Here is a 17331-nt window from a genome sequence, read left to right on the forward strand (position 1 = left end):
TTCCTTTATCGCACTTCTTTCTTTCTTACTTTTACCCCAAGATAAATAAGCCCAGATGTCAGTCAAGCCCAGATGTCAATCTTGTCAATCAAGCATATGCATCTTTAAGCTGTGTTACACACACACACACACACACACACACACACACACACACCTTTATGCCAGCTTTTTGACTCCTGGCAACTGCCTGGGAAACTCCCTGCAGTTTTCTGAGCAAGATTTTTCAAAACTGGTTGCCATTGCCTCCTTCCTAGGGCTGAGAGAAAATGTCTGGGGCAAGGACAGCCAGCTGGTTTTGTTCCTAGGGTGGAATTAGAATTAATTTCTAGCCTGATGCCTTAGCCACTATACCAGTCTGTCTCTCTCAAAACTTAGTTGCTGCATTTGCACAAAGAATTCTTGGTTAGTTGTGTGTGTGTGTGTGTGTGTGTGTGTGTGTAATGAAACTAATCGGTTAGTTGATTTATGGTTCAATACCCAGAAAATTTGTTCAGTAAAAGTTGTAACGCATCTTGTTTAAATATATTGTAGATGCTAGGCATTGTAGATTCTCTTTGACAGGACTCAAATCAATGTCCTCTGGGCAAGAACACTGAAAAAAGTCTCCATAGTTGTATCACTGAGCTCCTATTTCAATCCATGGGGAAGTTCCACATTACTGCATGGCTGGACATAACAAGCAGCAATGGGAGTATTGCAAAGATAGATCAAATAGTTATTTGATCAGGGTCTTTGGCAAAGATTTAGAAAAACTCAGCCACAAAAACATGAAATCAGACCAACAGCAGGGAAAAAACCCTAATATTTTTACCAAATTTATGAATGAAAAAAAATATTTCAATGTTTTGTTTGTATACATATTCCTTTATCACGCTTCCTCCTTTCTTACCTTTACCCCAAGATAAATAAGCCCAGATGTCAGTCAAGCCCAGATGTCAATCTTGTCAATCAATCATTTTAGGCTTCCTACCTTCAATAAGTAGCAACACTAAGTACACCGCACGCATAATTATGCTTTCAAGAGTCACTTAAGAGATGCAAACAATGAATTGCTTGGAGGACAAAAAAGGATGGAGCAGATGTGCCATCCCAGGTTTTTGAAGGATGAAATAAAAGAAATAAGTTCTTTAAATCCAAGCAAGGATCATCCTTGGACTCATTAACAATGTACACCCTTGACAGGCAGAGGTTTTGCTGTGGTTGTGACCAGCAAAAGTAACATTAATCATACTTCTATTTGATGCTTATTTAGATGCTGCCTGGTGCTAAATAAAGTGAGAAGGGGAAAAGGAAAGAGCCCCCATGAAAAACATGGGAGGCAAGAAGGAGAACAAAACATCCTTCCTCCTCCCTTCTGTTTTGTTCCCTTCCATCCCTTCCCATTCACTACACAAAGAGCCTTTTGAGTCATCTTTATCAGTCATTATCCCGGGGTGGCTTTTTCTCACTGTGTGTCTCTCCTCTGAGGCATGTTCCTGTGGATGGAAGTCCTTATGCTAGCAAGTGTCACCTGGTGAACAGTCCTTTCAAACAGAGCTTTGGGGTGGAGAGGCTGCAGGCGCCTATTTGCAATTATATCTACCAGGCTACAAAAAAGGTGGAATACAAAACGCTGTCTTGTGAGGAAAAGGCAAACAAAGAAACACTTGAGCTTTTCAGATCACGAGGGCCAGCCACTCCATAACCTGCTGAAATGGTAGAGGGAGGCGTCTTCCTGCGAGGAGATTATAGGGTGGTTACAAATTCATCAAAGTGGAGATGCAGGAAAAAGAATAATACTCTTTCATTGCTCGGGCAGAGAAGCTAAGAGCTGAGGCTTAGAAATGAGCTATAAAAGGTGCTTATTTTGAACCCTCCAGAGAGAATAAGGCATAAATTATTTAAAATGTGGAATAATAAAGGCAAGACAATGAACTTGGAGGACATTTCCCTCAGGTAATGAGGAGGGTTTAAGAAGGATAAAGAACGGCACTGATTCTGGCATAAATTCATTGGCTGCATTTCAATCACAGTCCTTAAACAGGACAGTTAAAAGTCAAATAGATAATTCATGTAATAAACGAAGCTTGGTTGATATTAATCTTAATTCCTGTGCGTTTTAGGATGGTTTGTTTATGGTTCAATATTACATACAAATGTAGAACATGGATTAATTCAATAAAAATCTTAGGTGTGTTCTGTAAACCCAGCCATTCTTTATTTGGAGAAGGACATAATCCACTTCTATGGTATTTGGGGAAAAGCTTTTCCCCCGTACTGGCTCTAAAAATACAATAAAGAAGAGAGGAAGACAATGGATATCAGAGGTGATCTGTGCAAATGTGAAATGTTGTGAGCCTGAAAATAGCATCAGGGTAAGTTTGCCCCTCCGGTCTGTCTATTTTTCCTGCAGAAAGAGGAATGTTGAAAAAAGAAACGGTAATAAAATTGGAGGGCTGGGAATTCAGTTTCTGATCCCATGTACATAAATGTCATTATTGACGCACGTGCAAAAAATGCAGAGTATAGATTGTATTGTGATAGGTACCATCTTGTCTGTTTTGGCAGTCCCTCCCCATGAATGCTGGTGTTGATAGCCATAGCTACATCTTCTGATGGTAATTTCCACAATAGAGTCCTTGAAGAAATAACTTCTTTAGTATGTCCTGAAATTGCCATCATTCAGTTTTACTTAGATGATCCAAAAATAATACACCAAGAGGCTATTTTACCTAGGCTATCCCACTCTTGCAAGAAAGAGATAATTGTTCACAGGATGATTGGAAAAATATAACTGTGACCCAAATACACAGAAGAAGAAGAAACACAGGTATTATCTCTCAGCCATTACCTTTTCTGCATCGCCCTATATTGGCAGCAGTTTCACACACACACACACACAAACACACACACACACACACACACACACACACACACACACACACCAATCTATGGGAGATATATATATATATCTTCCATCAGTTTGTTTTGTTTTTGTTGAGTAGTTGATTTTTTTGTAGTTTTTCATAAAAATTTTCTTAGATAGATAGTATTTTTACATTTCTTTCTGTAAACCTGTTAAGTACTTAAAAAAAATAAAACAGCTTTTAAAACACCATTTGCTTTGTGCCTTCTGTTTCAGATGAAGGGAATGGACCTAATTCTTTCTGCTTACAAAGTACATGTTGTACTCACAATGCAGTGCAATAAAATGTTGTTGCTTTGTTGTTTTGTTTAAAATATATTCCAAACTTTTTTTCCTAGCACCACAAATGCGGAGTCTCGTCTTTTTGCAAATCAACCAAGTATTGATCCATTGGTCAAGACAGAAATTGACTGACCCTCTTGTTGCCCAAGCCTGATGTATGGGCCAAGGGTGAGTTCCTGCCAGTTCTAACCTCTTCTATAGAAGAGGTTCCATAAATCTACAGTGCTGTTTAGAACCGGTTCCAGCTCCCTCCCCCTGCCCATATGCACATCATCAAGATGAAGAGCGAGAGGAGGAATTCTGGGAGTTGAAGTCTACAAGTCTTAAAGCTGTCAAGTTTGAACACCTCTAGGTTTTTTTTTCTAAAGGGTTAGGGGCGCAAGGGTCTTGTAACTTGACAGCTTTAAGACTTGCACACTTCAATGCCAGAGTTCCGGAGCCAACATGACTGGAGGAGGAATTCTGGGAGTTGAAGTCCACAAGTCTTAAAGCTGTCAAGTATGAACACCCCTGGGTTTTTTTTCTAAAGGTTAGGGGTGCAAGGGTCTTGTAACTTGACAGCTTTAAGACTTGTATGCTTCAAATGCCAGTGTTTCTGAGCCAACATTTTGGTTGCTAAGCAAGAGCGTTGTTAAGTGAGTTTCACCATATTTGACAAGTTGGCCATGCCCACCCAGTCACATGGCTGGCAAGCCACTCCCACAAAGCAGGCCACACCTGCAGAAGAGGTTCTAAAGAAATTTGAAACCCACTACTGGTATGGGCTGAGAGAGATTGGTCCAAAGTTAACCAGGCAGCTTTCATGCCAAAAAACTGGCCTGGAACTCATAGTCTCCTGGTTTCTAGCCTGGTGCCTTAACCACTAGGCAAAACTGTCTCTAGTAAAGCTGTCAACGTTGCTTTGTGACTAAAGGGCTTGATTCATTGTCATTATTTTTCTGATCTTTTTGTCCAGGGCTTTTAGTTCTATTTGACTCCAGTTGGCTATTCCATCTAATGATTGGAATTGTCCAGGTGTTAACGGTATTTCCTCCCCTGGGTCTGGATTTTTTGTTCTTCACTTTCATGATATATTGACTTTTAGTCTGTCTTCTTGACTTTAACGTGCTTCATGTTGTCAGCTTCAAGGATGCTCAAATATTTGTAACAATCTTCTTGATCCAGACACAAGATATTATTTCCCCAGAGCATCTTGATACAGTCAATGTTCATTATTTTCCCCCCTGTCGATGGCAAGGGTGGCACACTTGTCCAAACTCTATGGTAGTATCTTGGCTATAAATCTGGGCAGTGTTGAGCAGTGATTCTATTTCAGATGGTGTTTTTCTATACAACTTCATATCATTTATGTAAAAAAGGTGGGGTAGTCTGACAGATATTTGATAGCCATATTATTACTATATACACAGGAATGTGAAATCACAACTACCAGTTCTTTAGCTACAGTCGGACCTACTTGGTTGTTACTTCCTGTTGCAAAGGAATGGAAGGGAGATAGAACAATATCCACCACATCATCTAGACCAGCAGTCACCAGCTGGTGGTCCGTGAGAAAATTTTGGTAGTCCGCAGAAAAACTATTGTCATTTTTTTTACATAAAAGTTTTATTTTTCATTTTCATAGCATATAATCACATGTATACTATTACATAGTCTATATCAAGTTGTATTATTAAGTACTTACATCAATTCATCTTACCATCAACTGCCAAGGAAGGGAAAAAAAGAAAAACCCAGTTATTGGCTCTTCTGCTCTTCATACACCATATTTATACCTTATCCGACACTTTCTTCCCCTTCTCTCCTCCCCCTTTCTACATTCTGTCTTCCTTCCATCATTTCCTACTCTACTTCCCCTTCCTTTCTCCTTCTCCTCTCTCCCCTTACCACTCCTCCTTATACACCTCATCTTCCCCCTTCACTCTCTCTCGTATCCCTCTCTCCCTATCTTTCTTCTCTCCTCTGCTTCCCACTCTTCCTCTAATTCACTTGGTGTATTTCAGCTTCTGAGCAAAATCCCTTTTGTGTTGATGGTATTTATAATTCCATTTCAATATACATAAAAAAAGAAAAAATAGCAGTATACATGTACAATCATCCAACATCCCTCCTCCAACTTAGTAAATATCCCCTGCGTATTGTCTTTTTTTTATATTGCACTAAATACTATTTATGTTTTTAAAAAAATTCGTATTAGTGGTCAGCGGGATTTAAAATTATGAATTTAGTGGTCCCTGAGGTCCGAAAGGTTAGTGATCCCTGGTCTGGACCACCTGCAGCCCTCCAAGTATTTCTTGAATTACACGGGGGAGTTATAAGAGTTTGAGCAGCCTCACTCACCCAAGTAAGCAGGACCCCCGCCCACTGAGGCAAGCCACTCCCAACCTTTAGGTCTTCCCGTTCTCCTCTAGGAACTGCAGGGACCCCCCGCAAAACCAGGGGAACTTGCAGAGGGGCAGGTTATTTCTCCTGCTAACTCGGCTTTCCGTCGAGCCTTAATTCTTTGGGGCTACCGCCAAGCAGACTATCTTCGGCAATGAACCTTTTCCATCTGTCGGCCGCTTGCGGCAGCGTCCTCGGGAGCCAATCAAAGCCGCTCTTGGCGCCGCTCTTCCTTAAGTTCAGCCGTGGGAGCCTCTTAGAAAAAGTCCGGGATGCTGCGCTTGGGCGGACTATGCCAAGAGTCCCGCAGGCTCGGCGCATCCTGGAAGATGCGCTTCTCCGCTCATTGCGCCCGCAAGCCTAACTCTGGCGATTGCGGCGGCTGCAGTAGAGAGCAGGGAGGCACCAGAAGCAACCGGGGAAAGCGGCTTTTGCTAACCGTGTCCTGAACCGGGAGGGCAGGCTCCCTGAAGGGGAGGGCAGGCTTCCCGTCTCTACTTTGGGCAGCCGGCTGCCTTAGCGGCGGGACTACTAGACGCATCGCGCATCTCTTCCACTAAGAAGAGATTGAGACTCCCGGTTGTCGAAGGAGGAAGGAGCTGCCTGGCCGGTCCTGCTCCGATTTCAGAGACGATCTCAGTTGCTGAAACTGAGGATCTCGCAGCCGCGCGTCGCTTGGAAGCAGGGCTGCTCCGGTGTGGAGCTAGCCCTCTGCTGCCCCTGCGTATGGCTGCGGCGCCCCTGCCTTCCGAGGCCTCCTGGGGCAGCTGGATGGACGAGCCCACCGTAGCCCCGCAGAGTGACCCCATCAGCACCAAGCCTAAGAAAGCAGCAGGTGCCTTCCAGCTCGGGACGCAGTCCTGGATCTTTAACCACAGCGGAGAGGAGACCTCGCCCCCATTTCTGACCGATGCTTGGCTGGTGCCGCTCTTTTACGCCCTCATCATGTTGCTGGGTCTGGTGGGGAACGGCCTGGTCATCTATGTCATCAGCAAGCATCGCCAGATGCGCACAGCCACAAACTTCTACATTGGTGAGTGAGCCCCATGCCCCCACTCAGCGGTAGCAGACCTCACTTGGAACCCAGCTGGTTGCAAGGCCGGCAGAGTCAGCTAACATACTTTCTTCGATATATTGTCAAATGAGGGGCAAAAAAGAATCTTGTAGCACTTCTGTTGCAGGTTCTGCCTTAGCTGGGATCTAGAACCTTAGAATCTGATAGGGTTTTAGACCTAGGTTCTCACTCTGTCCAGTCAACTTCCATCAAGACTATTTAAATGAACAATTAAGACGTACAAATTCCTACTTATAACACCAGTTGATTGTAACGTTACAATCAACTGTGTACAGTGAAGTTCATACCTAATGCATTAAATTTGTGTGAAATATTGGAAACAGGAGCTATATTGCTTGTCACTTGCTCTGAGTTGTAGATAGAGTGTTTTAAAATATTAGCATTGATTACATTTAATGATTTCACAGAAAAATGGTTAAAATACTTCCTTTTTTAAAAATAAAAACACATCCTTACTGCATTTCCAGGTTACACTGATGTGTTGCTCTTTAAGTTCCTCAGCAGTTGCCAGGTAAAAATCCACAGTGTGTTGTAACTTTAAAGGTAGGTAGGTAGGTAGATAGGTAGATTTTACCAATCAGAAATTAATGCAAACCAGTATATTCCTCAATGCATTTTTCAAGTGTTTTCAAGATGTGGTTGCTACAACACTGGAGGCTTTTAAGAAGAGATTGGACAGCCTTTTGTCCAGCATGGCTTGAGCAGGGGGGTGGACTAGAAGACCTCTAAGTTCCTGTCCAAATGTTATTCTGTATTCTGACTATATTAAGATGATGGCCATTCCAAAGCTATTTACAATACGTTCAGATAAGCTGGGTTAAAAAATATTATTGTTCCCAAGCTCTGGCACATTCATATGACACACCTAATTCATAAGATATTGGGAAACTTGTGCTACAATTTCCAGCTTTCATCATTATTTAGCCACAATAGCTGGGGCTGATGGGAATAGAAATTCAATGTTTCACAGAGAGCCATAAGTTCCTCGTGACCCGTCAAAAGCGCGGAGGACAAAATCGCACTCGACGAAAGCGCGCATGTGACGTCATCACAACGCGACGAAAAAAATTAAAAATTGAATTAAAATTAAAGCAAGCCGATTCACATAAAGGTAAGGGTTAGGTTTAGGGTTAGGGTTAGGTTAAGGGTTAGGGTCAGGTTTACAGCATTAGCGTTAGGTTTAGCGTTAGGTTAAAGGTTAGCGTTAGGTTTAGCGTTACGTTAACGGTTAGGTTTAGGGTTAGATTTAGGGTTAGGTTAAGGGTTAGGTTTAGGGTTAGGTTTAGGGTTAGGTTTGGGGGGGTTAGGGTAAGGTTTTAGCTTTATTTTTACATTTTTCTATCACAGCGCGATGTTTTCGTCGCGCTGTGATGACGTCAAATGTGCGCTTTCGTCGAGTGCGATTTTGTCCTCCGCGATTTTGTGGTGGAACCAAGTTCCTCACTCTTGGTTTAGTCTATTGTAGCTCACAAAGCTGGGCAACCATATGCATCAGAAGAAGTGAGGTAGTCTGTATTGTATCCCTAGTAGTTGATCTGGCATTATTATGCATGCCATTCTATGTAAATAATTTCACATTATGAAAAAGGTATGCATACTTAGTCTAGACAAAAGCTGTATGCTTCCTCTTTCAGAGTTAATCTCAGTCCACTTTCCATCCCTATTAGAACCTTGGTGCACATAATTTGCCCCTTTTGTGTAATCATTCTCTGAAATTAGGACTTGAATCCAGATGATTTTCATCAAATATTCTCTGTTCTAACCTAAGTGTGGCATTGCATTAAATACGATGACACTTGTAGGCGTTGGTACCGCCATACGGTATTTTGGGTTCCTCATCCACAGCTCACTTAAAGTATAATCTATTAGTCCTTCAGAGGGTAAAAAATTACAAATTACAAATTTTGCTGCCCTATTGCTGCCCACTCTTGGAAGCTGCTAAGTGTTTCTGCCTTCATTTACTGTGAAAAGGGAAACTTAAGGAACAGGATTGACTGAATCACCCCAATTTTGCTTCTTCTACTCTGAATAAATATTTCAACCAATGGGAAATGAGACCAGTCATTCTGGGTTGAGGGCTGAATCTGGGAATCAGGTGAGCTTTAAGAGGTTTAGTTGTCTGTCAAAAGTCACTCCTGATTTTGCATGAGCTGTGGCAGCCAATTGTAGGACGAGAAGAAATGGCAAGAGAAAGTCAAAGAGCTTATTACCATTCTTCTCCTGCCATTTGTCCCTGTTTGGGAATCAGGTGGCAGGGGGAGGTGGGATCTGATTCTTAACCCATTAGGTCTCCAGCCCCAGAGATCAGCTTTGTGAGATAAGTGATCTGGCAGCAGGGATAGCAATAGCAATAGCAATAGCAGTTAGACTTATATACCGCTTCATAGGGCTTTCAGCCCTTTCTAAGCGGTTTACAGAGTCAGCATATCACCCCCACAGTCTGGGTCCTCATTTTACCCACCTCGGAAAGATGGAAGGCTGAGTCAACCTTGAACCGGTGAGATTAGAACCGCTGAACTGCAGATAACAGTCAGCTGAAGTGGCCTGCAGTACTGCACCCTAACCACTATGCCACCTCAGGATGGGTTCCTGCCAGTTCTAACCTCTTCTATAGAAGAGGTTCCACAAATCTACCATGCTGTTTAGAACTGGTTCCAGCTCCGTCCCCCCGCACCATGCTTGCCCCGCCTGCCGCTCACTGATTGGCTGGCTCACCAATCGCCCTGCCCGCCTATAAGAGTCCTATCTAAACCTTAAAGTCTTAAAGCTGTCAAGTTTGAACATCCCTGGGGTTTTTTCTAAAGGGTTAGGAGTACAAGGGTCTTGTAACTTGACAACTTTAATACTTGCACACTTCAATGCCAGAGTTCCTGAGCCAACATGAGTGGAGGAGGAATTCTGGGAGTTGAAGTCCACAAGTCTTAAAGCTTGAACATTCCTCGGGTTTTTTTTCTAAAGAGTTAGGGGTGCAAGGGTCTTGTAACTTGACAGCTTTAAGACTTGCATGCTTCAAATGCCAGAGTTTCTGTGCCAACATTTTGGTTGCTAAGCAAGAGTGTTGTTAAGTGAGTTTCACCATATTTGACAAGTTGGCCATGCCCACCCAGTCACATGGCTGGCAAGCCACTCCCACAAAGCAGGCCACACCTACAGAAGAGGTTCTAAAAAATTTTGAAACCTACCACTGGTATGGGCTGAGAGAGACTGGTCCAAAGTTACCTAGGCAGCTTTCCAAAGACTGGCCTAGAACTCATAGTCTCCTGGTTTCTGAGCCAACATTTTTGTTGCTAAGCAAGAGCATTGTTAAGTGAATTTCACCACATTTGACAAGTTGGCCACGCCCACCCAGTCACATGACTGCCAAGCCACTCCCACTCAATCACATGGCTGGCAAGCCACTCCCACCCTGTCACATGGCTGGCAAGCCACTCCCACCCAGTCACATGGCCAGAAAGCCATGACACACCTACAGAAGTAGTTCTAAAAATTTTTGATATCCATCACTGTCTGGCAGGTCAAGAACCGTTTCCCTCTTCTTCTCCTCCCATCCTCTCAGAGTGGGTAATCCATACTCCAAAGCAGTCTGAAAGCAGGTGACTGGATAAGGAGACATATGCCATGAAGCAGCAGAAAAAGAACACTCTTTCTATACTCTTTCTCCTTCCAATCCCTTGGACACTGACTACTCAAGCTGATCCAAATGGGGGTTTGAATGAGAAAGATTTGAACTTTCACATTGCTCAAAGCTGAATAGCCCTGAAGGTCTATATCAATTGACTGGAGGTGATGGAATGATATTTCCCATATCAACTGGTAGTCTAGAGATGTAGTGCTGATCCCACCCACTTGGGATCCCCTGGATCATACCATCAACCAAATACCAGTAGTTGGCGAAGCACACCATGTCTCATTCAGAGGAAAAACTGCCATGACCAGTTATGTACTTAAAGGGGAAAAGCAAATATCTTAACCCCAGAACTTCTAAAATGACTTTAAACCACCTTAGGCATGTATTGATAAGGAGATGAAAATAAAATGCAAGAAATAGACAAAGATAAATAAATGTTAAAAGGAAACTTTCTAGGCTGGATATTCAGCAAGAATACTTAATCAGATGCCCCTTTCTTCTGGAATATTAAGGCACTGATGATTCCAAAATGTGGGCTGAAGTGCTGCATTTCAAAATCCGGTGGAGAACATGAACCAACAACGATAGAAGTCAGGAGGAGGGACATATGGGTTAGTGTGATCTCTACAGCACTTTTTCTCTTGAGGCCCAGACAAAGAGGAATCCATTGTGTTAGACCAGTGGTTTCCAACCTTTTTTGGCCATGCCCCACCTAAGCATCTCTGAAATCCGGATGCCCCCACCCCGTGTGACATATAATTCTAAAGTGAACTCTACCCACGTGGAGGAAGCCTAAAGCCTGGTTTAAACAAGGTTCAAATTGCCCCCATTAAAAATCAAATTGCCTATGTGTGGGGCGGAGGCTCCATATTGGGAACCCACTGTGTTAGACAGAACTTTAAGACTTGGATCAGGGAAGCTGGTTGACATTACTTGTCTCAGCTAACCTTATGCCAAAGCTGATCTCAACTTTGTGTCTTTCACAGCAAGTTTGTCTACCTTTGTCTTCTTGTGCCATATCTATCATCGGACATTGGCAATCATGTTGGCGATGCTATTTTTATCAATAGTTGCACAAAAAAGTGCTGTTGACTTTTGTCCAAATCAGTCCCTTAGATTTTGAAACCATGATGTTCTTCTTCTGCCTGGACCTTGCTTGCCTTCAATCTTTTCCTGGAGGATTAAGTGAAGTATGGTGTATTTTTCTAAGTGTTGCATCACATGTCCAAAATATTCTAACTTTTGCTTTTTAATGGTTTTGATGATGTACCCTTTGCTTATCACGCCCTCATTTCTGATTTTTCAACCCAGCTTATACTAAGCAGCCATCTTTAAATCCACATTTCAAAAGCATCCTGTCTCTTATTTGTGTCTTTCACAGCAAATTTGGCTACCACTGACATCATATTCTTAGTGTGCTGTGTTCCTTTCACTGCCACTCTCTATCCCTTGCCCAGCTGGGTGTTTGGCGACTTTATGTGCAAATTTGTCAACTATTTACAGCAGGTGAGCTTGAATTATCTATATTATAATGTTATTATCTACCTTATCTATAATTTTATTTTAATCCCCAACGTGTAAAATTGACGATATGAAGTGCATAAATTTTAATTTAATTTCTGTATATGGTGCCAAGAACATAGGTATATGCGAGGACAGGCAACCCACAGGGTGTTTACATTTTCCCAACACCCTTCTTAAGCTATTATAGATCTGCAGGGACTATAAACTATTCACGCTGAATGCAAATAGTGCTGTTCTCACTTTAAAGAGGAAAAGGAGGTGCACAAGCAGCTGAAGGGTGAATTTAGGTTTCGGTGTCTTCACCACATGCTTTGTCTTCTCACCAGGTGACTGTCCAGGCCACCTGCATTACTCTGATGGCTATGAGTGTGGACCGCTGCTATGCTACACTGTACCCACTGCAGTCATTGCGTTATCGAACTCCCCAGGTAGCCATGTCCATCAGCTTTGCTATTTGGATTGGTAAGTGGGGGGAGGGGTGTCTGCAAAATCTACGAGCACTTATACCTCTGGAAAAAGAGGAGGCTATTAGCTTGAGGTGGAAGGGGGACCAAACCCATGTATGACACATCTAGACTTTCCTTGGGATTAGCCTGATAATTTCTGGAGTTGCTTATTTAATGAAGAAGTGAGGTTAGAAGAAAAGGAAATGTAAATAGTGTTACTATTACTTTGAAATACGTGTGTGTGTGTGTGTGTGTGTGTGTGTGTAAAATAAGCAGCATGAATAAAAATCAAGATGAGTCAAATATCCTAACTTTTGAAGCCATTATATCACTTCAAATGACTAATCTTCCAGTCTCATTGCAAGTTGGACCGCATATAAGTTTAATAAATCATCATCTTTTGACATCAGAATCTAAGACTTACCTTCTGCTGACCTATCCACCTAATTTTCTGTAAATCAGCGGTCTCCAAGCCTTTCAGTTCATCAACCCCTTCATGAAGTTTCAGGTTTTTTTATCAATCCTCAAACTTTTACTATATGAAAATAATTTAATAAATATTACTTTAACTAATAGTACTGTGTGTAAGCTTAAAATAATCTTTGATAACCATTATCTTTAGATTGTTTAAACTTCAAGTGGTTTGACTGTCATGGCAAAGATAAACATTTGATGGATTTTTGAATATGGTCATATTTCAGTTTCCTCTCTTTTCATCCTTCGGTCTCTGGGCTAGGTTTATAAATGCTTTGAACACCATTTTCAAAAATATTCTCCATTACCTCTATTATATATGAGAGCCAGTGTGGTGTAGTGGTTAAGGCACCAGGCTAGGAACCAGACGACTATGAGTTCTAGGCCTACTTAGCCAGCAGGTGACCTCCAGCCAGTCACGTTCTCTGAACACTAGGAAGAATCATGACAAACTATTTTTTAAATCTTGCCAAGAAAACTGCAAGGACTAATTTTTATCTCTATTAGTAAATCAGCAACCATATTCACCCACATATCTAAGCATCCATCCATCCATCCATCCCATCCACTGTTCTCCTTTCCAAGATATAGGATCATTATCCTAGTTTTTCTCAAGTCTCTGTAGAGCTTGTTTTCTAAATTCAAGGATTTAGAGTTCTCATCCAAAGATTGTGAGTTCTGTCTCTATGACCTCCAGGTTCCTTCATTCTCTCCTTGCCCATGGCTATCTATCATCGTACTGAAAATGGCTACTGGTATGGTCTACGTACCTACTGCATTGAAGCTTTCACAAGCAAGAGCCAGGAGCGCAGCTTTATCCTCTACACTTTCCTGGGTGTTTATCTATTGCCACTTCTCACTATTTGCTTCTGCTACACCGTCATGCTCAAGCGCATTGGACGTCCTGTGGTTGAACCAGTAGACCATAATTACCAGGTAAGATAATAGAAAGAAATCGTACTTCGGTTGTTAGATATATATATTTTTATAGCTCCTGCAGTATCCTGTATGTGCATAAACAAAGTCCCAGTTCAGGTAATTTAAACAAATGTTAAAAAGAAAAAAGAAATCTGAGAGAAAAGTTGAAAACCTGTTCTCTCCCATACATTGTTTAATGTCACCAGAATAAATTTCATGCCGTTGCCAATATGTGGACTAAGTTTTGGAGAGAGTTGAAATCATTTTCTTCAATCATGCAACATATTTTGGTAATTAAGCTACTTTGCACGTAATTAACCTTAAGGTTAACTAGGAGCCTGATAAATCATAAACAGGTTTGCTGTGACTCATAAATGCCTAATAAATCATACCTTCATTTATAATAACTAATATATTAATTTTAATTAAGAATAAAATAATATTTAATCAAATATAACCCCATTGGTTAAAGAACTTTGACTGGTGTGGTCTAGGAAGGGAGTTTTCCCTGCTGTTGTCCCCACCTTATGGAACAGCTTGCCCCAGTGGCCGGTCCACACTCTCCTGGCCTTCTAGAAGAACATTAAAATCTAGCTCTACCAAATGGCCAGAGGATCTAAGAGGTTCATGCAACCCTGGGGGTGGTTGGTGGATTGAAGGTGCTCCCTCTGCCTTTTAACTTCGCAGTTGTTAAAAATGTTTGGTTTAATATGGTTTTTAATTATGTTTTTAACTATGGCTTTTATATGATTTTACTGTTTTGTTTGTTAATACCCAGAGTCATGCAAGTATGATGGACAGGATTGATATTTGATAAACAAAGAATTTTTTTCTTATTTCATTTCATCATCAATTTAAAATACCTGGCAAAACAGACATATTTTTGTATGTTCCTAAATTGCTGAAATCTTATCTGAAAATATATAAGGTTCTGTGGACTTGGCATGCAATATTTGGGTTCATCAATTTTCATTTTGTCTTCTTCAACTGTTTATATAATGTCTTTCACCAAAAGATTGAATTCCTATGTGTTCTGAATTCTCAAATTCTCTATCGGTAATGGAGTGTTAGATAAGCTCCCCGTTGGGAGAGCGAGTACGTTCAGCGAAGCGTTGTGAGAGTTGTGTTGGAGAACACACAAACTAGCATACAGAGACACTGCAGTTTAAATAGGCTTTTACTTTTATGGGAAATAGAGGTATCAGAGTCCATCAAACAGTCCAAGTCATACACGGATAAGACAGTCAGTCATCAATGTCTTTCAGTTAAGGGATAATCCAAATAACATAGTCCAGTAACATATAATCAGTTCGGTACACAAAGCTTGCTAGCAGTTGCAAAACTTACAATAGTACACGGCACTCAGATCAGATCAGATCAGCCCAGCATCTAACGAAACAAGAGAGGGAGCTAACAGTCATTCTGGCTCCCTCTTATTGCCGATTGAGGAAAACAGCACCCAATCACATTTTACAGTATGATTTAAAGAAACAGATACAAGATTGTTACATGATTTATATATTGCCAACACAACCGTTAGAATTATAATCCTAACATGGAGCACAAAAAATTAAGGTATGCTTAGTTTGTTTTATTCCCAATCATTTTTACCCAAGAAGTAAATTAAATTATTAAATTAAATTATTAAATTAAATTATTAAATCAAATTATTAAATTAAATTATTAAATTAAATTATTAAATTAAATTATTAAATTAAATTATTAAATCAAATTATTAAATTATTAAATTATTAAATTAAATTATTAAATTAAATTATTAAATTAAATTATTAAATTAAATTATTAAATTAAATTATTAAATTAAATTATTAAATTAAATTATTAAATTAAATTATTAAATTAAATTTTAAATTACTCAGTTGATCTCCCTTCCCTTAAAGGTCTCTACACCTGTGGGAAAATTCAGGAAGAAAAAATTGTAATAAGTGGGAAAATGGAAGAAAAAGTGAATATAAAATGATAAGTAAAGGAACTGTCAATGTAAGGATAAGCAAATAATATCCTCCCTCCCCCCCAAAAAACCATAGCCAGATTGGTTACTGGTTAAAAGTTCTGGATTATAAATCAGGAGACCATGAATCAGTGGTGGGTTTCAAAAAATTTTGGAACCTCTTCTGTAGGTGTGGCCTGCTTTCCGGGTCCACTGGTGGAACCTCTTCTAACCGGTTCGGTAGATTTGACGAACCGGTTCTACCGAATAGGTGCGAACTGGTAGGAACCCATCTCTGCCATGAATCCTAGTCCTTCTGTAGAATCGCAAAATCCAGATGGGTGGGTCTGGATCAGCCCTTGAAGAAGATATTAGCAAGCCACTTCCAAACACTTTGTAATGTGCCAGAAATCTGGGCAGAGATATCCAGCATGCGCAGAGTATCAAAATAGCTATAAAAGGCCGGCTGAGTCCCTTGCATTTCCCTGAGATTCCATCATTTACCTTTCTTTGAAAAATACCTCTCCAAAGGTACATGTTCTAAAAAATTGGGATATTTTATATTATGTATTTATACAATTTGTACGCCACCCACCTCACTCTGCAAAGTGACTCTGGGCAGCTTACAATTAAAATAATAAATATTAAAATGACTGTCTAAAATTGCCATTGTCTTCCTCCTGAATCTGAAACAAGTACATCTTCCCCCCCCAATTAGCCTGGCTGTTCAACTGGCACACTCTCCATAAATACTGTTCATGTGTGTTTTCTGTTCATTTCCAGCAAGTGCAACATCTCTCTGAGCGCTCAGCTGCCATGCGAGCTAAGATTTCCAAGATGGTTGTAGTGATCGTACTTCTTTTTGCCATTTGCTGGGGTCCTATCCAGTTCTACCTGCTTTTTCAGGGCTTCTATCTCCATTTCCAGGCGAACTATGAAACCTATAAGATTAAGACGTGGGCTAATTGCATGTCATATGCTAACTCTTCCCTCAACCCTATTGTTTATGCTTTCATGGGAGACAGTTTCCGCAAATCCTTCAAGAAGGCGTTCCCCTTCCTCTTCCGCCAGCGTATACGGGACAATGGCATGCATTCAGGCTCCCATAACGCAGAGATGAAATTTATAACGGAAGAGACCTAGCTTCTGGTGTGAGGAGAACTTGGCTGGCTTCCTTCCAGAGAAAGGATATTCCCACTGATATGTTAAAAGTGAGGTGGTTACTGACTCAGCCATATATGAAAGGTAATTTCCTCCGTACCACCTACACGAAGAAGAATTTTCTGCATTCTAGGCTAAGTAAATTCCATAATGATAAGAATTAGGGATTCCATATTATTCATTGTGAATTTCAATTTAAAAGGCTTCAGGAATCACTGCTGTATTAGGTTTCAATGCTGGCAGAAGCTTGCCTACTGTTTTGTGTTCATAGTCATCTTTGGAATACAGGTCCCGTACAACATGGATTCATCCATTCTCTGGCTATAAAATGTAAAAATAAAATTTTTGAAACTGATTTTTTTCCTTGAGGTTTATTGAGATTCAAAGGTTTGTTTTTTTAAAAAAAATAGCAGTTTAAAATGATAATAAAACAACAGATTACGATCATTCAAAAGACACATCGTTGATCCAATGGCAGTTAAGATGCATCCCTGTTTAACCAACCCACACAGTGTTAATATTTAATATCTATTAGTGACATAATGTTATTATTTTCTATTTTTAACCACTAATCCAAACAGCCAA

General features: G+C 40.7%; 1 protein-coding gene across 1 annotated transcript; it reads left to right on the plus strand.

The window, feature by feature from the left end:
- The first annotated feature begins 6025 nt into the window (after nt 1-6025).
- On the plus strand, nt 6026-16762 carry LOC116504989 (G-protein coupled receptor 54-like). Its single transcript, XM_032212280.1, has 5 exons — nt 6026-6602; nt 11654-11778; nt 12123-12258; nt 13414-13652; nt 16369-16762. The coding sequence occupies exons 1-5, from the start codon at nt 6296-6298 to the stop codon at nt 16726-16728; spliced, it is 1167 nt and encodes a 388-aa protein (XP_032068171.1). The 5' UTR covers nt 6026-6295; the 3' UTR covers nt 16729-16762.
- The last annotated feature ends 569 nt before the right edge of the window (nt 16763-17331 follow it).

Source organism: Thamnophis elegans, chromosome 2, assembly GCF_009769535.1.
Source record: "Thamnophis elegans isolate rThaEle1 chromosome 2, rThaEle1.pri, whole genome shotgun sequence".
NCBI lineage: Eukaryota > Metazoa > Chordata > Lepidosauria > Squamata > Colubridae > Thamnophis > Thamnophis elegans.